Raw genomic sequence first — 22,331 nt, 5'->3', positions numbered from 1 at the left:
ATAGTGAGTGCAGCTCTGGAGTATAATACAGGAGGTAACTCAGGATCAGTAATGTATGTACACAGTGACTGCACCAGCAGAATAGTGAGTGCAGCTCTGGAGTATAATACAGGGGGTAACTAAGGATCAGCAATGTAATGTATGTACACAGTGACTGCACCAGCAGAATAGTGAGTGCAGCTCTGGAGGATAATACAGGAGGTAATTCAGGATCAGTAATGTAATGTATGTGCACAGTGACTGCACCAGCAGAATAGTGAGTGCAGCTCTGGAGTATAATACAGGAGGTAACTCAGGATCAGTAATGTATGTACACAGTGACTGCACCAGCAGAATAGTGAGTGCAGCTCTGGAGTATAATACAGGAGGTAACTCAGGATCAGTAATGTAATGTATGTACACAGTGACTGCACCAGCAGAATAGTGAGTGCAGCTCTGGAGTATAATACAGCAGGTAACTCAGGATCAGTAATGTATGAATACAGTGACTGCACCAGCAGAATAGTGAGTGCAGCTCTGGAGTATAATACAGGAGGTAACTCAGGATCAGTAATGTATGAATACAGTGACTGCACCAGCAGAATAGTGAGTGCAGCTCTGGAGTATAATATAGGGGGTAACCCAGGATCAGTAATGTATGTACACAGTGACTGCACCAGCAGAATAGTGAGTGCAGCTCTGGAGGATAATACAGGAGGTAACTCAGGATCAGTAATGTAATGTATGTACACAGTGACTGCACCAGCAGAATAGTGAGTGCAGCTCTGGAGTATAATACAGGAGGTAACTCAGGATCAGTAATGTAATGTATGTACACAGTGACTGCACCAGCAGAATAGTGAGTGCAGCTCTGGAGGATAATAGAGGAGGTAACTCAGGATCAGTAATGTATGTACACAGTGTCTGCACCAGCAGAATAGTGAGTGCAGCTCTGGAGGAGAATACAGGAGGTAACTCAGGATCAGTAATGTATGTACACAGTGACTGCACCAGCAGAATAGTGAGTGCAGCTCTGGAGGATAATACAGGAGGTAACTCAGGATCAGTAATGTGTGTACACAGTGACTGCACCAGCAGAATAGCGAGTGCAGCTCTGGAGTATAATACAGGAGGTAACTCGGGATCAGTAATGTATGTTCACAGTGACTGCACCAGCAGAATAGTGAGTGCAGCTCTGGAGTATAATACAGGAGGTAACTCAGGATCAGTAATGTAATGTATGTACACAGTGACTGCACCAGCAGAATAGTGAGTGCAGCTCTGGAGTATAATACAGGGGGTAACTAAGGATCAGCAATGTAATGTATGTACACAGTGACTGCACCAGCAGAATAGTGAGTGCAGCTCTGGAGTATAATACAGGGGGTAACTAAGGATCAGCAATGTAATGTATGTACACAGTGACTGCACCAGCAGAATAGTGAGTGCAGCTCTGGAGGATAATACAGGAGGTAATTCAGGATCAGTAATGTAATGTATGTGCACAGTGACTGCACCAGCAGAATAGTGAGTGCAGCTCTGGAGAATAATACAGGAGGTAACTCAGGATCAGTAATGTATGTACACAGTGACTGCACCAGCAGAATAGTGAGTGCAGCTCTGGAGTATAATACAGGAGGTAACTCAGGATCAGTAATGTATGTACACAGTGACTGCACCAGCAGAATAGTGAGTGCAGCTCTGGAGGATAATACAGGATGTAACTCAGGATCAGTAATGTATGTACACAGTGACTGCACCAGCAGAATAGTGAGTGCAGCTCTGGAGGATAATACAGGAGGTAACTCAGGATCAGTAATGTATGTACACAGTGACTGCACCAGCAGAATAGTGAGTGCAGCTCTGGAGCATAATACAGGAGGTAACTCAGGATCAGTAATGTATGTACACAGTGACTGCAACAGCAGAATAGTGAGTGCAGCTCTGGAGTATAATACAGGAGGTAACTCAGGATCAGTAATGTAATGTATGTACACAGTGACTGCACCAGCAGAATAGTGAGTGCAGCTCTGGAGAATAATACAGGAGGTAACTCAGGATCAGTAATGTATGTACACAGTGACTGCACCAGCAGAATAGTGAGTGCAGCTCTGGAGTATAATACAGGAGGTAACTCAGGATCAGTAATGTATGTACACAGTGACTGCACCAGCAGAATAGTGAGTGCAGCTCTGGAGTATAATACAGGAGGTAACTCAGGATCAGTAATGTAATGTATGTACACAGTGACTGCACCAGCAGAATAGTGAGTGCAGCTCTGGAGTATAATACAGGAGGTAACTCAGGACCAGTAATGTAATGTATGTACACAGTGACTGCACCAGCAGAATAGTGAGTGCAGCTCTGGAGGATAATAGAGGAGGTAATTCAGGATCAGTAATGTAATGTATGTGCACAGTGACTGCACCAGCAGAATAGTGAGTGCAGCTCTGGAGTATAATACAGGAGGTAACCCAGGATCAGTAATGTATGTACACAGTGACTGCACCAGCAGAATAGTGAGTGCAGCTCTGGAGTATAATACAGGAGGTCACTCAGGATCAGTAATGTAATGTATGTACACAGTGACTGCACCAGCAGAATAGTGAGTGCAGCTCTGGAGGATAATAGAGGAGGTAACTCAGGATCAGTAATGTATGTACACAGTGTCTGCACCAGCAGAATAGTGAGTGCAGCTCTGGAGGATAATACAGGAGGTAACTCAGGATCAGTAATGTATGTACACAGTGACTGCACCAGCAGAATAGTGAGTGCAGCTCTGGAGGATAATACAGGAGGTAACTCAGGATCAGTAATGTATGTACACCGTGACTGCACCAGCAGAATAGTGAGTGCAGCTCTGGAGTATAATACAGGAGGTAACTCAGGATCAGTAATGTAATGTATGTACACAGTGACTGCACCAGCAGAATAGCGAGTGCAGCTCTGGAGTATAATACAGGAGGTAACTCGGGATCAGTAATGTATGTTCACAGTGACTGCACCAGCAGAATAGTGAGTGCAGCTCTGGAGTATAATACAGGAGGTAACTCAGGATCAGTAATGTATGTACACAGTGACTGCACCAGCAGAATAGTGAGTGCAGCTCTGGAGTATAATACAGGGGGTAACTAAGGATCAGCAATGTAATGTATGTACACAGTGACTGCACCAGCAGAATAGTGAGTGCAGCTCTGGAGGATAATACAGGAGGTAATTCAGGATCAGTAATGTAATGTATGTGCACAGTGACTGCACCAGCAGAATAGTGAGTGCAGCTCTGGAGTATAATACAGGAGGTAACTCAGGATCAGTAATGTATGTACACAGTGACTGCACCAGCAGAATAGTGAGTGCAGCTCTGGAGTATAATACAGGAGGTAACTCAGGATCAGTAATGTAATGTATGTACACAGTGACTGCACCAGCAGAATAGTGAGTGCAGCTCTGGAGTATAATACAGCAGGTAACTCAGGATCAGTAATGTATGAATACAGTGACTGCACCAGCAGAATAGTGAGTGCATCTCTGGAGTATAATACAGGAGGTAACTCAGGATCAGTAATGTATGAATACAGTGACTGCACCAGCAGAATAGTGAGTGCAGCTCTGGAGTATAATATAGGGGGTAACCCAGGATCAGTAATGTATGTACACAGTGACTGCACCAGCAGAATAGTGAGTGCAGCTCTGGAGGATAATACAGGAGGTAACTCAGGATCAGTAATGTAATGTATGTACACAGTGACTGCACCAGCAGAATAGTGAGTGCAGCTCTGGAGTATAATACAGGAGGTAACTCAGGATCAGTAATGTAATGTATGTACACAGTGACTGCACCAGCAGAATAGTGAGTGCAGCTCTGGAGGATAATAGAGGAGGTAACTCAGGATCAGTAATGTATGTACACAGTGTCTGCACCAGCAGAATAGTGAGTGCAGCTCTGGAGGAGAATACAGGAGGTAACTCAGGATCAGTAATGTATGTACACAGTGACTGCACCAGCAGAATAGTGAGTGCAGCTCTGGAGGATAATACAGGAGGTAACTCAGGATCAGTAATGTGTGTACACAGTGACTGCACCAGCAGAATAGCGAGTGCAGCTCTGGAGTATAATACAGGAGGTAACTCGGGATCAGTAATGTATGTTCACAGTGACTGCACCAGCAGAATAGTGAGTGCAGCTCTGGAGTATAATACAGGAGGTAACTCAGGATCAGTAATGTATGTACACAGTGACTGCACCAGCAGAATAGTGAGTGCAGCTCTGCAGTATAATACAGGAGGTAACTCAGGATCAGTAATGTAATGTACACAGTGACTGCACCAGCAGAATAGTGAGTGCAGCTCTGGAGTATAATACAGGATGTAACTCAGGATCAGTAATGTAATGTATATACACAGTGACTGCATCAGCAGAATAGTGAGTGCAGCTCTGGAGGATAATACAGGAGGTAACTCAGGATCAGTAATGTAATGTATGTACACAGAGACTGCACCAGCAGAATAGTGAGTGCAGCTCTGGAGGATAATACAGGAGGTAACTCAGGATCAGTAATGTATGTACACAGTGACTGCACCAGCAGAATAGTGAGTGCAGCTCTGGAGTATAATACAGGCTGTAACTCAGGATCAGCAATGTATGTACACAGTGACTGCACCAGCAGAATAGTGAGTGCAGCTCTGGGGTATAATACAGGAGGTAACTCAGGATCAGTAATGTAATGTATGTACACAGTGACTGCACCAGCAGAATAGTGAGTGCAGCTCTGGAGTATAATACAGGATGTAACTCAGGATCAGTAATGTATGTACACAGTGACTGCACCAGCAGAATAGTGAGTGCAGCTCTGGAGGATAATACAGGAGGTAACTCAGGATCAGTAATGTATGTACAGAGTGACTGCACCAGCAAAATAGTGAGTGCAGCTCTGGAGGATAATACAGGAGGTAACTCAGGATCAGTAATGTAATGTATGTACACAGTGACTGCACCAGCAGAATAGTGAGTGCAGCTCTGGAGTATAATACAGGAGGTGACTCAGGATCGGGTATGTATGTACACAGTGACTGCACCAGCAGAATAGTGAGTGCAGCTCTGGAGTATAATACAGGAGGTAACTCAGGATCAGTAATGTATGTACACAGTGACTGCACCAGCAGAATAGAGAGTGCAGCTCTGGAGGATAATACAGGAGGTAACTCAGGATCAGTAATGTAATGTATGTACACAGTGACTGCCCCAGCAGAATAGTGAGCGCAGCTCTGGAGTATAATACAGGAGGTAACTCAGGATCAGTATTGTAATGTATGTACACAGTGACTGCACCAGCAGAATAGTGAGTGCAGCTCTGGAGTATAATACAGGAGGTAACTCAGGATCAGTAATGTATGTATACAGTGACTGCACCAGCAGAATAGTGAGTGCAGCTCTGGAGGATAATACAGGAGGTAACTCAGGATCAGTAATGTATGTACACAGTGACTGCACCAGCAGAATAGTGAGTGCAGCTCTGGAGTATAATACAGGAGGTAACTCAGGATCAGTAATGTAATGTATATACACAGTGACTGCACCAGCAGAATAGTGAGTGCAGCTCTGGAGTATAATACAGGAAGTAACTCAGGATCAGTAATGTAATGTATGTACACAGTGACTGCACCAGCAGAATAGTGAGTGCAGCTCTGGAGTATAATACAGGAGGTAACTCAGGATCAGTAATGTAATGTATGTACACAGTGACTGCACCAGCAGAATAGTGAGTGCAGCTCTGGAGTATAATACAGGAGGTAACTCAGGATCAGTAATGTATGTACACAGTGACTGCACCAGCAGAATAGTGAGTGCAGCTCTGGAGTATAATACAGGACGTAACTCAGGATCAGTAATGTAATGTATGTACACAGTGACTGCACCAGCAGAATAGTGAGTGCAGCTCTGGCGTATAATACAGGAGGTAACTCAGGATCAGTAATGTAATGTATGTACACAGTGACTGCACCAGCAGAATAGTGAGTGCAGCTCTGGAGTATAATACAGGAGGTAACTCAGGATCAGTAATGTATGTACACAGTGACTGCACCAGCAGAATAGTGAGAGCAGCTCTGGAGGATAATACAGGAGGTAACTCAGGATCAGTAATGTATGTACACAGTGACTGCACCAGCAGAATAGTGAGTGCAGCTCTGGAGTATAATACAGGAGGTAACTCAGGGTCAGTAATGTAATGTATGCACACAGTGACTGCACCAGCAGAATAGTGAGTGCAGCTCTGGAGTATAATACAGGAGGTAACTCAGGATCAGTAATGTATGTACACAGTGACTGCACCAGCAGAATAGTGAGTGCAGCTCTGGAGTATAATACAGGGGGTAACTCAGGATCAGTAATGTAATTGTATGTACACAGTGACTGCACCAGCAGAATAGTGAGTGCAGCTCTGGAGTATAATACAGGAGGTAACTCAGGATCAATAATGTAATGTATGTACACAGTGACTGCACCAGCAGAATAGTGAGTGCAGCTCTGGGGTATAATACAGAAGGTAACTCAGGATCAGTAATGTAATGTATGTACACAGTGACTGCACCAGCAGAATAGTGAGTGCAGCTCTGGAGTATAATACAGGAGGTAACTCAGGATCAGTAATGTATGTACACAGTGACTGCACCAGCAGAATAGTGAGTGCAGCTCTGGAGTATAATACAGGAGGTAACTCAGGATCAGTAATGTATGTACACAGTGACTGCACCAGCAGAATAGTGAGTGCAGCTCTGGAGTATAATACAGGAGGTAACTCGGGATCAGTAATGTATGTTCACAGTGACTGCACCAGCAGAATAGTGAGTGCAGCTCTGGAGTATAATACAGGAGGTAACTCAGGATCAGTAATGTATGTACACAGTGACTGCACCAGCAGAATAGTGAGTGCAGCTCTGGAGTATAATACAGGAGGTAACTCAGGATCAGTAATATATGTACACAGTGACTGCACCAGCAGAATAGTGAGTGCAGCTCTGGAGTATAATACAGGAGGTAACTCAGGATCAGTAATGTATGTACACAGTGACTGCACCAGCAGAATAGTGAGTTCAGCTCTGGAGGATAATACAGGAGGTAACTCAGGATCAGTAATGTAATGTATGTACATAGAGACTGCACCAGCAGAATAGTGAGTGCAGCTCTGGAGTATAATACAGGAGGTAACTCAGGATCAGTAATGTATGTACACAGTGACTGCACCAGCAGAATAGTGAGTGCAGCTCTGGAGGATAATACAGGAGGTAACTCAGGATCAGTAATGTATGTACACAGTGACTGCACCAGCAGAATAGTGAGTGCAGCTCTGGAGGATAATACAGGAGGTAACTCAGGATCAGTAATGTAATGTACACAGTGACTGCACCAGCAGAATAGTGAGTGCAGCTCTGGAGTATAATACAGGAGGTAACTCAGGATCAGTAATGTATGTACACAGTGACTGCACCAGCAGAATAGTGAGTGCAGCTCTGGAGTATAATACAGGAGGTAACTCAGGATCAGTAATGTAATGTATGTACACAGTGACTGCACCAGCAGAATAGTGAGTGCAGCTCTGGAGTATAATACAGGAGGTAACTCAGGATCAGTAATGTATGTACACAGTGACTGCACCAGCAGAATAGTGAGTGCAGCTCTGGAGGATAATACAGGAGGTATCTCAGGATCAGTAATGTATGTACACAGTGACTGCACCAGCAGAATAGTGAGTGCAGCTCTGGAGGATAATACAGGAGGTAACTCAGGATCAGTAATGTATGTACACAGTGACTGCACCAGCAGAATAGTGAGTGCAGCTCTGGACTATAATACAGGGGGTAACTCAGGATCAGTAATGTAATGTATGTACACAGTGACTGCACCAGCAGAATAGTGAGTGCAGCTCTGGAGTATAATACAGGAGGTAACTCAGGATCAATAATGTAATGTATGTACACAGTGACTGCACCAGCAGAATAGTGAGTGCAGCTCTGGGGTATAATACAGAAGGTAACTCAGGATCAGTAATGTAATGTACACAGTGACTGCACCAGCAGAATAGTGAGTGCAGCTCTGGAGGATAATACAGGAGGTAACTCAGGATCAGTAATGTATGTACACAGTGACTGCACCAGCAGAATAGTGAGTGCAGCTCTGGAGTATAATACAGGAGGTAACTCAGGATCAATAATGTAATGTATGTACACAGTGACTGCACCAGCAGAATAGTGAGTGCAGCTCTGGGGTATAATACAGAAGGTAACTCAGGATCAGTAATGTAATGTACACAGTGACTGCACCAGCAGAATAGTGAGTGCAGCTCTGGAGGATAATACAGGAGGTAACTCAGGATCAGTAATGTAATGTACACAGTGACTGCACCAGCAGAATAGTGAGTGCAGCTCTGGAAGATAATACAGGAGGTAACTCAGGATCAGTAATGTATGTACACAGTGACTGCACCAGCAGAATAGTGAGTGCAGCTCTGGAGTATAATACAGGAGGTAACCAGGATCAGTAATGTAATGTATGTACACAGTGACTGCACCAGCAGAATAGTGAGTGCAGCTCTGGAGTATAATACAGGAGGTAACTCAGGATCAGTAATGTATGTACACAGTGACTGCACCAGCAGAATAGTGAGTGCAGCTCTGGAGGATAATACAGGAGGTAACTCAGGATCAGTAATGTAATGTATGTACACAGTGACTGCACCAGCAGAATAGTGAGTGCAGCTCTGGAGTATAATACAGGAGGTAACTCAGGATCAATAATGTAATGTATGTACACAGTGACTGCACCAGCAGAATAGTGAGTGCAGCTCTGGGGTATAATACAGAAGGTAACTCAGCATCAGTAATGTATGTACACAGTGACTGCACCAGCAGAATAGTGAGTGCAGCTCTGGAGTATAATACAGGAGGTAACTCAGGATCAGTAATGTATGTACACAGTGACTGCAATAGCAGAATAGTGAGTGCAGCTCTGGAGTATAATACAGGAGGTAACTCAGGATCAGTAATGTATGTACACAGTGACTGCAGCAGCAGAATAGTGAGTGCAGCTCTAGAGTATAATACAGGAGGTAACTCAGGATCAGTAATGTATGTACACAGTGACTGCACCAGCAGAATAGTGAGTGCAGCTCTGGAGGATAATACAGGAGGTAACTCAGGATCAGTAATGTATGTACACAGTGACTGCACCAGCAGAATAGTGAGTGCAGCTCTGGAGGATAATACAGGAGGTAACTCAGGATCAGTAATGTATGTACACAGTGACTGCACCAGCAGAATAGTGAGTGCAGCTCTGGAGTATAATACAGGAGGTAACTCAGGATCAGTAATGTAATGTATGTTCACAGTAACTGCACCAGCAGAATAGTGAGTGCAGCTCTGGAGTATAATACAGGAGGTAACTCAGGATCAGTAATGTAATGTATGTACACAGTGACTGCACCAGCAGAATAGTGAGTGCAGCTCTGGAGTATAATACAGGAGGTAACTCAGGATCAGTAATGTATGTACACAGTGACTGCACCAGCAGAATAGTGAGTGCAGCTCTGGAGTATAATACAGGAGGTAATTCAGGATCAGTAATGTATGTACACAGTGACTGCACCAGCAGAATAGTGAGTGCAGCTCTGGAGTATAATACAGAAGGTAACTCATGATCAGTAATGTATGTACACAGTGACTGCACCAGCAGAATAGTGAGTGCAGCTCTGGAGTATAATACAGGAGGTAACTCAGGATCAGTAATGTATGTACACAGTGACTGCACCAGCAGAATAGTGAGTGCAGCTCTGGAGAATAATACAGGAGGTAACTCAGGATCAGTAATGTATGTACACAGTGACTGCAGCAGCAGAATAGTGAGTGCAGCTCTGGAGTATAATACAGGAGGTAACTCAGGATCAGTAATCTATGTACACAGTGACTGCAGCAGCAGAATAGTGAGTGCAGCTCTGGAGTATAATACAGGAGGTCACTCAGGATCAGTAATGTAATGTATGTACACAGTGACTGCACCAGCAGAATAGTGAGTGCAGCTCTGGAGTATAATACAGGAGGTAACTCAGGATCAGTAATGTATGTACACAGTGACTGCACCAGCAGAATAGTGAGTGCAGCTCTGGAGTATAATACAGGAGGTAACTCAGGATCAGTAATGTAATGTATGTACACAGTGACTGCACCAGCAGAATAGTGAGTGCAGCTCTGGAGTATAATACAGGAGGTAACTCAGGATCAGTAATGTATGTACAAAGTGATTGCACCAGCAGAATAGTGAGTGCAGCTCTGGAGTATAATACAGGAGGTAACTCAGGATCAGTAATGTGTGTACACAGTGACTGCACCAGCAGAATAGCGAGTGCAGCTCTGGAGTATAATACAGGAGGTAACTCAGGATCAGTAATGTATGTACACAGTGACTGCAGCAGCAGAATAGTGAGTGCAGCTCTGGAGTATAATACAGGAGGTCACTCAGGATCAGTAATGTAATGTATGTACACAGTGACTGCACCAGCAGAATAGTGAGTGCAGCTCTGGAGTATAATACAGGAGGTAACTCAGGATCAGTAATGTATGTACACAGTGACTGCACCAGCAGAATAGTGAGTGCAGCTCTGGAGTATAATACAGGAGGTAACTCAGGATCAGTAATGTAATGTATGTACACAGTGACTGCACCAGCAGAATAGTGAGTGCAGCTCTGGAGTATAATACAGGAGGTAACTCAGGATCAGTAATGTAATGTATGTACACAGTGACTGCACCAGCAGAATAGTGAGTGCAGCTCTGGAGTATAATACAGGAGGTAACTCAGGATCAGTAATGTAATGTATGTACACAGTGACTGCACCAGCAGAATAGTGAGTGCAGCTCTGGAGGATAATACAGGAGGTAACTCAGGATCAGTAATGTATGTACAAAGTGATTGCACCAGCAGAATAGTGAGTGCAGCTCCGGAGGATAGTACAGTTGATTCTGGGGGGTTCTCGGCTGTGCAGTGTCCCCCTCCTTGTTTCCTCTGGCAGCGTCGGGCGTCGGTGCCACATCAGGCGTCACGTGGAGGACGCGGCTGTGACACAAGACCTGGGGGCCGTACACAGCCGGACCGGGGGAGCAGGGCGAGGCGGCGGACACACAATCACACATGAGTCACAAGGAAGAGTGCGGAATAAGTGTAGAAGCGCTAATTAAAGGGCCGGTACACACATTTCTACAATATTCTCCAGCACATCTGCGCCCGCTGCCAGTGAAAACGTCCGTACTAAGGAAGAAAACCTGACAATACTGGTCACAGCTGAGGGATTGTTACATTGTGTCAGTGCAGACAATCCTCTATGAAGCGGAAACATCTGCCCTGAACTAGACACAATGTAACAAACCCTCCGCTGTGACACTGGGGGCAGTGAGCCCTGGATGTAAACATCGCTGCTATTGCTCTCTGTTATCAGCCATTCCTACGAACAGTGTCTGGAGTGGAGCGGATCCAGGAATGTGCAGCGCTGGGATTTCCTTAGGAAGTTCTTCCCAGACTGAACGGCCGCGGAAGATGGGGGTTGTGCTTCCTGCGCAGATCCTCTGCCGCCAGAAAGGTCCTCTCAAAACGCTCCGCACGGGCCCCCGCCGAATCCAAAAACGCTCCGCACGGGCCCCCGCCGAATCCAAAAACGCTCCGCACGGGCCCCCGCCGAATCCAAAAACGCTCCGCACGGGCCCCCGCCGAATCCAAAAACGCTCCGCACAGGCCCCCGCCGAATCCAAAAACGCTCCGCACGGCCCCCCGGCGAATCCAAAAACGCTCCGCACGGCCCCCCGCCGAATCCAAAAACGCTCCGCACGGGCCCCCGCCGAATCCAAAAACGCTCCGCACGGGCCCCCGCCGAATCCAAAAACGCTCCGCACAGGCCCCCGCCGAATCCAAAAACGCTCCGCACGGCCCCCCGGCGAATCCAAAAACGCTCCGCACGGGCCTCCGCCGAATCCAAAAACGCTCCGCACGGGCCTCCGCCGAATCCAAAAACGCTCCGCACGGGCCTCCGCCGAATCCAAAAACGCTCCGCACGGGCCTCCGCCGCCACCAGAAACACTCCGCACGGGCCCCCGCCGAATCCAAAAACGCTCCGCACGGCCCCCCGCCTCCAAAAATGCTCCGCACAGGCCTCCGCCTCCAAAAATGCTCCGCACGGGCCCCCGCCGTATCCAAAAACGCTCCACACAGCCAACCGCCGCCTCCAAAAACGCTCCACACAGCCCCCGCCGCCACCAGAAACGCTCCGCACGGCCCCCCGCCACCAGAAACGCTCCACACGGCCCCCCGCCACCAGAAATGCTCCGCATGGGCCCCCGCCGTATCAAAAAACGCTACGCACAGCCCCCGCCGCCACCAGAAACGCTCCGCACGGCCCCCCGCCGCCACCAGAAACGCTCCGCACGGCCCCCCGCCGCCACCAGAAACGCTCCACACGGCCCCCCGCCGCCACCAGAAACGCTCCACACGGCCCCCCGCCGCCACCAGAAACGCTCCGCACGGCCCCCCGCCGCCACCAGAAACGCTCCGCACGGCCCCCCGCCGCCTCCAAAAATGCTCCGCACGGCCCCCCGCTGCCACCAGACACGCTCCGCACGGCCCCCCGCTGCCACCAGAAATGCTCCGCACGGCCCCCCGCCGCCAAAACCTGCAGCAGTACTTCAGGACGGAACACAAATACAGCAGTCACCACAGGATGCAGCAGCCCCCAGATATCACCTGTCCCCCAATAATGGAGGACCCCATAAAGTGCAGCGCCCCCCATGAATGACAGCAGCACAGAGGAATGAGGTCAGGGGTCATAATGTGTGACCAGGTTGGGGTGCACATGTGGGGGGCTCGTACCACACAGGTTATCAGAGTCAGGGGGGTGTACTGGGGCGCACACAGGCTGGGGGGGCTCTTATACTGGCCGGATGACATGATTTGGGGGTGTACGCAGTAATGACAGGTCTTGGGGAACCAATACAAGATTTTTTGGGTGCAGAAAATGACGGAGAAACATGGAGCGTGTGACAGTACACTGGGGTGCACTCATTATTGGGGTCACAGTGATCTGGTTTTGGGGTACACTGGTATAGGAGGTGACAGCTGCAGAGTCACAATCTGGGGAAAGCGAGGAGATCTGTAACAAAGTGGGGGTGACAAGCAGCGGATGGGGGGGGGTCATCCTCCGGGGCGCAGGTCTGGAGGTGCAGGATTTGTGGTGACTCTAGGGGCTCGGGGAGCTACAAACTGTGGGGTGCAGGACTGGGGGTGACTTTCTGGGGGTGCCCTAGTCTGAGGGATGGGTCCTGATTACATCCTCCTCGGCCGCTTCTTCAGCGCCTTTTCCTGCTCATACTGGATGAGCAGCTGGGGGGGCCTATTCTCGGGGTCCCCTCTGTGGTTTAGTGATCGGGGTGTCACATTCTCGGGGTGCAGTACCCAGGGAGCTTTTTACCTCCTCCGCGTACTTCTGCAGCGTCTTCTCCCGCACGTCCTGGGTGAGCAGTATTTGGGGTAGGGTGTTTGGGGGTTCAGTATCCGGGGGGGCTCTATCCAGGGTCCCCCTCACTTCCTCCGCATGCTTTTGCAGCGCCTTCTCCTGCTTATACTGGATGAGCGGTATTTGGGGGTGCAACGTTCGGGGAAAATATACCCGGGGGCACTCCCCGGGGTCCTCTCTAAAGTCGTCCACGTGCTCCGCAGCACCTTCTCCCACTCGTATTGAGTCATCAGTATTTGGGGTGCAGTTTTCGGGGGGCAATATCTGGGGTTTGTGGAGGAAGTTTTGGGGGGACACTATCCAGAGGCAAGTATCTGGGGGGGCACTATGCGGGGTCCCTCACCTCCTCCACGTGCTTCCGCAGCGCCTTCTCCCGCTCGTACTGGGTGAGCAGTATTTTCGGGGCAGTATTTGGGGTGCAGTGTTCGAGGTGCAATATCCGGGGTTCGGGCGGCAATATCCGGGGGCACTATCCGGGGTCCCTCACCTCTTCTGCGTGCTTCCGCAGCGCCTTCTCCCTCTCGTACTGGGTGAGCAGTATTCGGGGGGCAGTATTCGGGGTGCACTATCCGGGGGTTCGGGCGGCAATAACCGGGGGGCACTATCTGGGGTCCCTCACCTCCTCCGCGTGCTATCACAGCGCCTTCTCCCGCTAGTACTGGGTGAGCAGTATTCGGGGGGCAGTATCCGGGGTCCCTCACCTCCTCCGTGTGCTTCCGCAGCGCCTTCTCCCTCTCGTACTGGGTGAGCAGTATTCAGGGTGCAATATCCGGGGTCCCTCACCTCCGCGTGCTTCAGCAGCACCTTCTCCCGCTCGTACTGGGTAAGCAGTACTCGGGGGGGGCAGTATTCGGGGTGCAGTGTTCGGAGTGCAATATCCGGCGGGGGTTCGGGCGGCAATATCCGGGGGCACTATCCGGGGTCCCTCACCTCCTCCGTGTGCTTCCGCAGCGCCTTCTCCCGCTCGTACTGGGTGAGCAGTATTCGGGGGGCAGTATTCGGGGTGCAGTGTTCGAGGTGCGATATCCGGGGGTTCAGGGTGCAATATCCGGGGGCACTATCCGGGGTCCCTCACCTCCTCCGCGTGCTTCCGCAGCGCCTTCTCCCGCTCGTACTGGGTGAGCAGTATTTGGGGGGCAGTATTCGGAGTGCAGTGTTCGGGGTGCAATATCCGGGGGTTCAGGGTGCAATATCCGGGGGCACTATCCGGGGTCCCTCACCTCCTCCGCGTGCTTCCGCAGCGCCTTCTCCCGCTCGTACTGGGTGAGCAGTATTCGGGGGCAGTATTCGGGGTGCGATATCCGGGGGTTCAGGGTGCAATATCCGGGGTCCCTCACCTTCTCCGCGTGCTTCCGCAGCGCCTTCTCCCGCTCGTACTGGGTGAGCAGTATTCGGGGGCAGTATTCGGGGTGCGATATCCGGGGGTTCAGGGTGCAATATCCGGGGTCCCTCACCTTCTCCGCGTGCTTCCGCAGCGCCTTCTCCCGCTCGTACTGGGTGAGCAGTATTCGGGGGGCAGTATCCGGGGGTTCACGGTGCAATATCCGGGGGCACTATCCGGGGTCCCTCACCTCCTCCGCGTGCTTCCGCAGCGCCTTCTCCCGCTCGTACTGGGTGAGCAGTATTCGGGGGCAGTATTCGGGGTGCAGTGTTCGGGGTGCAATATCCGGGGGTTCAGGGTGCAATATCCGGGGGCACTATCCGGGGTCCCTCACCTCCTCCGCGTGCTTCCGCAGCGCCTTCTCCCGCTCGTACTGGGTGAGCAGTATTCGGGGGCGGTATTCGGGGGTTCAGGGTGCAATATCCGGGGGCACTATCCGGGGTCCCTCACCTCCTCCGCGTGCTTCCGCAGCGCCTTCTCCCGCTCGTACTGGGTGAGCAGTATTCGGGGTGCAGTGTTCGGGGTGCAATATCCGGGGGTTCAGGGTGCAATATCCGGGGGCACTATCCGGGGTCCCTCACCTCCTCCGCGTGCTTCCGCAGCGCCTTCTCCCGCTCGTACTGGGTGAGCAGTATTCGGGGGCAGTATTCGGGGTGCAGTGTTCGGGGTGCGATATCCGGGGGTTCAGGGTGCAATATCCGGGGGCACTATCCTGGGTCCCTCACCTCCTCCGCGTGCTTCCGCAGCGCCTTCTCCCGCTCCTACTGGGTGAGCAGTATTCGGGGTGCAGTGTTCGGGGTGCAATATCCGGGGGTTCAGGGTGCAATATCCGGGGGCACTATCCGGGGTCCCTCACCTCCTCCGCGTGCTTCCGCAGCGCCTTCTCCCGCTCGTACTGGGTGAGCAGTATTCGGGGGCAGTATTCGGGGTGCAGTGTTCGGGGTGCGATATCCGGGGGTTCAGGGTGCAATATCCGGGGGCACTATCTGGGGTCCCTCACCTCCTCCGCGTGCTTCCGCAGCGCCTTCTCCCGTTCGTACTGGGTGAACAGTATTCGGGGGCAGTATTCGGGGGTTCAGGGAGCAATATCCGGGGGCACTATCCGGGGTCCCTCACCTCCTCCGCGTGCTTCCGCAGCGCCTTCTCCCGCTCGTACTGGGTGAGCAGTATTCGGGGTGCGATATCCGGGGGTTCAGGGTGCAGTATCCGGGGGCACTATCCGGGGTCCCTCACCTCCTCCGCGTGCTTCCGCAGCGCCTTCTCCCGCTCGTACTGGGTGAGCAGTATTCGGGGGCAGTATTCGGGGTGCAGTGTTCGGGGTGCGATATCCGGGGGTTCGGGCGGCAATATCCGGGGGCACTATCCGGGGTCCCTCACCTCCGCGTGCTTCCACAGCGCCTTCTCCCGCTCGTACTGGGTGAGCAGTGTTCGGGGTGCAGTGTTCGGGGTGCAGTGTTCGGGGTGCAGTGTTCGGGGTGCAGTGTTCGGGGGTTCGGGCGGAAATATCCGGGGGCACTATCCGGGGTCCCTCACCTCCTCTGCGTGCTTCCGCAGCGCCTTCTCCCGCTCGTACTGGGTGAGCAGTATTCGGGGGCAGTATTCGGGGTGCGATATCCGGGGGTTCAGGGTGCAATATCCGGGGTCCCTCACCTTCTCCGCGTGCTTCCGCAGCGCCTTCTCCCGCTCGTACTGGGTGAGCAGTATTCGGGGGGCAGTATCCGGGGGTTCACGGTGCAATATCCGGGGGCACTATCCGGGGTCCCTCACCTCCTCCTCGTGCTTCCGCAGCGCCTTCTCCCGCTCGTACTGGGTGAGCAGTATTCGGGGGCAGTATTCGGGGTGCAGTGTTCGGGGTGCAATATCCGGGGGTTCAGGGTGCAATATCCGGGGGCACTATCCGGGGTCCCTCACCTCCTCCGCGTGCTTCCGCAGCGCCTTCTCCCGCTCGTACTGGGTGAGCAGTATTCGGGGGGGCAGTATTCGGGGGTTCGGGCGGCAATATCCGGGGGCACTATCCGGGGTCCCTCACCTCCTCCGCGTGCTTCCGCAGCGCCTTCTCCCGCTCGTACTGGGTGAGCAGTATTCGGGGGCAGTATTCGGGGTGCAGTATCCGGGGGTTCGGGCGGTAATATCCGGGGGCACTATCCGGGGTCCCTCACCTCCTCCGCGTGCTTCCGCAGCGCCTTCTCCCGCTCGTACTGGGTGAGCAGTATTCGGGGGGGGCAGTATTCGGGGTGCAGTATCCGGGGGTTCGGGCGGCAATATCCGGGGGCACTATCCGGGGTCCCTCACCTCCTCCGCGTGCTTCCGCAGCGCCTTCTCCCGCTCGTACTGGGTGAGCAGTATTCTGGGGCAGTATTCGGGGTGCAGTATTCGGGGGCACTATCCGGGGTCCCTCACCTCCTCCGCGTGCTTCCACAGCGCCTTCTCCCGCTCGTACTGGGTGAGCAGTATTCGGGGTGCAGTGTTCGGGGGGCAGTATTCGGGGTGCAGTATCCGGGGGTTCGGGCGGCAATATCCGGGGGCACTATCCGGGGTCCCTCACCTCCTCCGCGTGCTTCCGCAGCGCCTTCTCCCGCTCGTACTGGGTGAGCAGTATTCGGGGTGCAGTGTTCGGGGGGCAGTATTCGGGGTGCAGTATCCGGGGGTTCGGGCGGCAATATCCGGGGGCACTATCCGGGGTCCCTCACCTCCTCCGCGTGCTTCCGCAGCGCCTTCTCCCGCTCGTACTGGGTGAGCAGTATTCGGGGGCAGTATTCGGGGTGCAGTCTCCGGGGGTTCGGGCGGCAATATCCGGGGGCACTATCCGGGGTCCCTCACATCCTCCGCGTGCTTCCGCAGCGCCTTCTCCCGCTCGTACTGGGTGAGCAGTATTCGGGGGCAGTATTTGGGGTGCAGTATCCGGGGGTTCGGGCGGCAATATCCGGGGTCCCTCACCTCCTCCACGTGCTTCCGCAGCGCCTTCTCCCGCTCGTACTGGGTGAGCAGTATTCTGGGGCAGTATTCGGAGGCACTATCCGGGGTCCCTCACCTCCTCCGCGTGCTTCCGCAGCGCCTTCTCCCGCTCGTACTGGGTGAGCAGTATTCGGGGGGCAGTATTCGGGGTGCAGTATCCGGGGGTTCGGGGTGCAATATCCGGGGGCACTATCCGGGGTCCCTCACCTCCTCCGCGTGCTTCCGCAGCGCCTTCTCCCGCTCGTACTGGGTGAGCAGTATTCGGGGTGCAGTGTTCGGGGGGCAGTATTCGGGGTGCAGTATCCGGGGGTTCGGGCGGCAATATCCGGGGGCACTATCCGGGGTCCCTCACCTCCTCCGCGTGCTTCCGCAGCGCCTTCTCCCGCTCGTACTGGGTGAGCAGTATTCGGGGGCAGTATTCGGGGTGCAGTCTCCGGGGGTTCGGGCGGCAATATCCGGGGGCACTATCCGGGGTCCCTCACCTCCTCCACGTGCTTCCGCAGCGCCTTCTCCCGCTCGTACTGGGTGAGCAGTATTCTGGGGCAGTATTCGGGGGCACTATCCGGGGTCCCTCACCTCCTCCGCGTGCTTCCGCAGCACCTTCTCCCGCTCGTACTGGGTGAGCAGTATTCGGGGGGCAGTATTCGGGGTGCAGTATCCGGGGGTTCGGGGTGCAATATCCGGGGGCACTATCCGGGGTCCCTCACCTCCTCCGCGTGCTTCCGCAGCGCCTTCTCCCGCTCGTACTGGGTGAGCAGTATTCGGGGGGGCAGTATTCGGGGTGCAGTATCCGGGGGTTCGGGGTGCAATATCCGGGGGCACTATCCGGGGTCCCTCACCTCCTCCGCGTGCTTCCGCAGCGCCTTCTCCCGCTCGTACTGGGTGAGCAGTATTCGGGGGGCAGTATTCGGGGTGCAGTATCCGGGGGTTCGGGCGGTAATATCCGGGGGCACTATCCGGGTCCCTCACCTCCTCCGCGTGCTTCCGCAGCGCCTTCTCCCGCTCGTACTGGGTGAGCAGTATTCGGGGGGCAGTATTCGGGGTGCAGTATCCGGGGGTTCGGGCGGCAGTATCCGGGGGCACTATCCGGGGTCCCTCACCACCTCCGCGTGCTTCCGCAGCGCCTTCTCCCGCTCGTACTGGGTGAGCAGTATTCGGGGGCAGTATCCGGGGGTTCGGGCGGCAGTATCCGGGGGCACTATCCGGGGTCCCTCACCTCCTCCGCGTGCTTCCGCAGCGCCTTCTCCCGCTCGTACTGGGTGAGCAGTATTCTGGGGCAGTATTCGGGGGGCAGTATCCGGGGGTTCGGGCGGCAATATCCGGGGGCACTATCCAGGGTCCCTCACCTCCTCCGCGTGCTTCCGCAGCGCCTTCTCCCGCTCGTACTGGGTGAGCTGTATTCCGGGGGTCAGTATTCGGGGGTCAGTATTCGGGGGGTGCAGTGTTCGGGGTGCAATATCCGGGATCCCTCACCTCCTCCGCGTGCTTCCGCAGCGCCTTCTCATGCTCGTACTGGGTGAGCAGTATTCGGGGGCAGTATTCGGGGGGTGCAGTGTTCGGGGTGCAATATCCGGGGGTTCGGGGTGCAATATCCGGGGTCCCTCACCTCCTCCGCGTGCTTCCGCAGCGCCTTCTCCCGCTCGTACTGGGTGAGCAGTATTTGGGGGCAGTATTCGGGGGGCAGTATTCGGGGTGCAGTATCCGGGGGTTCGGGCGGCAATATCCGGGGTCCCTCACCTCCTCCGCGTGCTTCCGCAGCGCCTTCTCCCGCTCGTACTGGGTGAGCAGTATTTGGGGGCAGTATTCGGGGGGCAGTATTCGGGGTGCAGTATCCGGGGGTTCGGGCGGCAATATCCGGGGTCCCTCACCTCCTCCGCGTGCTTCCGCAGTGCCTTCTCCCGCTCGTACTGGGTGAGCAGTATTTGGGGGCAGTATTCGGGGGGCAGTATTCGGGGTGCAGTATCCGGGGGTTCGGGCGGCAATATCCGGGGTCCCTCACCTCCTCCGCGTGCTTCCGCAGTGCCTTCTCCCGCTCGTACTGGGTGAGCAGTATTCGGGGGGGCAGGATTCGGGGTGCAGTATCCGGGGGTTCGGGCGGCAATATCCGGGGGCACTATCCGGGGTCCCTCACCTCCTCCGCGTGCTTCCGCAGCGCCTTCTCCCGCTAGTACTGGGTGAGCTGTATTCCGGGGGTCAGTATTCGGGGGTCAGTATTCGGGGGGTGCAGTGTTCGGGGTGCAATATCCGGGGGTTCGGGGTGCAATATCCGGGGTCCCTCACCTCCTCCGCGTGCTTCCGCAGCGCCTTCTCCCGCTCGTACTGGGTGAGCAGCTGCTCGTTGTCCTCCCGCAGCAGCTCCAGCTCCACCTCATGCTCCTGGTTCTCGGCGCACACGGCTTCCAGGTTCTCCAGCACGGCCACCACCAGCGGCATCAGCTGCTTCACCGCGTCCTCCTCGTAGCGGCCGATCAGCCTCTCCAGCTCCCGGTAGATGGAGGCGGCGAGGCCGGACACTCGGTCGGACATGACGGCCCCGGCCGCGCCGCCCGCCTCCTCCTGGTACACCAGGCCGCCCTCCTCCAGCTCCATGTCCGCGGCCTGACTGCTGCCCGGGCCGGAGCCGACACCGCCGCTGCGAGCCGCTGACGTCAGAGCCGGGCGGGGCCGGAGCGAGGACCGCCCACTGTCAGCTCCTCACGTGCCCCGCCTCCTCCTCGGCTCCGCCCATTAGCACCGCCTCCTCCTGAAGTTTCTTCGGCTTCAAAAATATGTAAATACAGAAAGTTCCTTTATTCTTGTGGATTGTCCCGGATCTGGAGGGGGAGGGGGACCCTGACTGACTCCGAACTTTCCCCGGACTGACGCTGGACTGTCCGGGTATCTGGAGGGGGAGGGGGACCCGGACTGACTCCGAACTTTCCCCGGACTGACGCTGGACTGTCCGGGTATCTGGAGGGGGAGGGGGACCCGGACTGACTCCGAACTTTCCCCGGACTGACGCTGGACTGTCCGGGTATTTGGAGGGGGAGGGGGACCCGGACTGACGCCGGATCTGGTTTATTCCTCTGCAGGATCAGATCCCAGAGAAAACTGCAGCGGAAGAACTGATGACAAGTGTCCGGACTCTGATCCGTGACGCGGCTTTTCCGGTGAATGCCACCGTGGTACCGGGCTGTGAGGTCCCAGCGCAGCTCAGCCCTCATTGGAGCGCATTGTGTGGGGCTCCTCTCTACAGCCTCCTCCATCCTCTCCTGACTCCTGTTTTCTCAAGATTCTCCTCCTCCCTCACTGCATTCTCCTCCTCCCTCTCCTGATTATCATCCACCTTCTCCAGATTCTCCTCCATCCTCTCCAGATTCTCTTCCTCCCTCTCTGCATTCTCCCCCTCCCTCTCCAGATTCTCATCCTCTTTCTTCAGATTCTCCTCCATCCTCTCCAGATTCTTCTCCTCCTTCCCTGCATTCTCTCCCTCCCTGCATTCTCCTCCTCCCGCTCCTAATTCTCATCCTCCTTCTTTAGATTCTCCTACTCTCTCTCTAGACTCTCCTCCTCTCAAATCTCCTCCTCCCTCTCCAGATTCTCCTCCTCCCTCTCTGCATTCTCCTCCTCCCGCTCCTGATTCTCCAGATTCTCCTCCTTCTGCTGCAGATTCTCCTCCTTCTGCGTTGGATTCTTCTTTTCTGAATTCTCCTCCTCCCTCTCCAGATTCTTCTATCTCCACAGATTCTCTCTCTCCCTCTCCAGATACTCCTCCCAGTCCAGATTGTTCTCCTCCCTCCCAAGATTCTCCTGCTCTAGATTTTCCTCCTTCTTCCAAAGATTTTCATCCTCATGCTCAAGAGTCTCCTCCTCCCTCTCCAGATTATCTTCCTCCCTCTCCAGATTCTCCTCCTCTCTCTCCAGATTCTCCCCATCCTACTCCAGATTCTCCTGCTCCCGGGCCAGATTTTTATCTTTCCTCTCCCGATTTTTCTCCTCCCTCTCCAGATTCTCATGTTTTCTCTGGATTCTCCTCTTTCCTCTCCTGATCCACCTCCTCCCCTCTCCAGATTCTTCCTCTCCAGATTCTCCTCCTTCTGCTGATTCTCCTCCTCCCTCTCCAGATTCCTCCTCCCCTCTCCAGATTCTTCCTCTCCAGATTCTCCTCCTTCTGCTGATTCTCCTCCTCCCTCACCAGATTCTCCTCCTTCTAAATTATTTTCCCTCTCCAAATTCTCCCTCTCCAGATTCTCCTCTTGCCTCTCCAAATTCATCTCCAACCTCTCCAGATTCTCCTCCTAACTCTCCAGATTCTCCACCTCCCTTTGCTGATTCTCCGCCTCCACATTCTCATTCTTCCTCTCCAGACTCTATTCCTCTCTCTGCTGATCTCCTCCGTCTCTCTTTCTAGATTATCTTCCTCCCTCTCCAAATTCTCCTTCCTTTTCTGAGTTTCCTCCATATTCTCCACCTTCCTATTGACAACCTCC

The 22,331-nt window shown here is 53.4% G+C and overlaps 1 protein-coding gene across 1 annotated transcript in view; it reads right to left on the bottom strand.

Annotated features, from left to right (window-relative positions):
- The window catches only part of LOC142313177 (C-Jun-amino-terminal kinase-interacting protein 4-like), a 55,176-nt gene extending 34,642 nt beyond the window's left edge, over positions 1-20,534 (bottom strand). The window contains exon 1 of the mRNA XM_075352161.1: positions 20,143-20,534. Within this exon, the coding sequence (XP_075208276.1) occupies positions 20,143-20,451 (309 nt within the window). The 5' untranslated portion in view covers positions 20,452-20,534. The remainder of the gene's footprint in view (positions 1-20,142) is intronic.
- Positions 20,535-22,331: the final 1,797 nt, after the last annotated feature.

Source organism: Anomaloglossus baeobatrachus, chromosome 5 (genome assembly GCF_048569485.1).
Source record: "Anomaloglossus baeobatrachus isolate aAnoBae1 chromosome 5, aAnoBae1.hap1, whole genome shotgun sequence".
Lineage (NCBI taxonomy): Eukaryota > Metazoa > Chordata > Amphibia > Anura > Aromobatidae > Anomaloglossus > Anomaloglossus baeobatrachus.
Note: the sequence above shows the minus strand (reverse complement) of the source record. Positions and strands in the feature narration are given on the sequence as shown.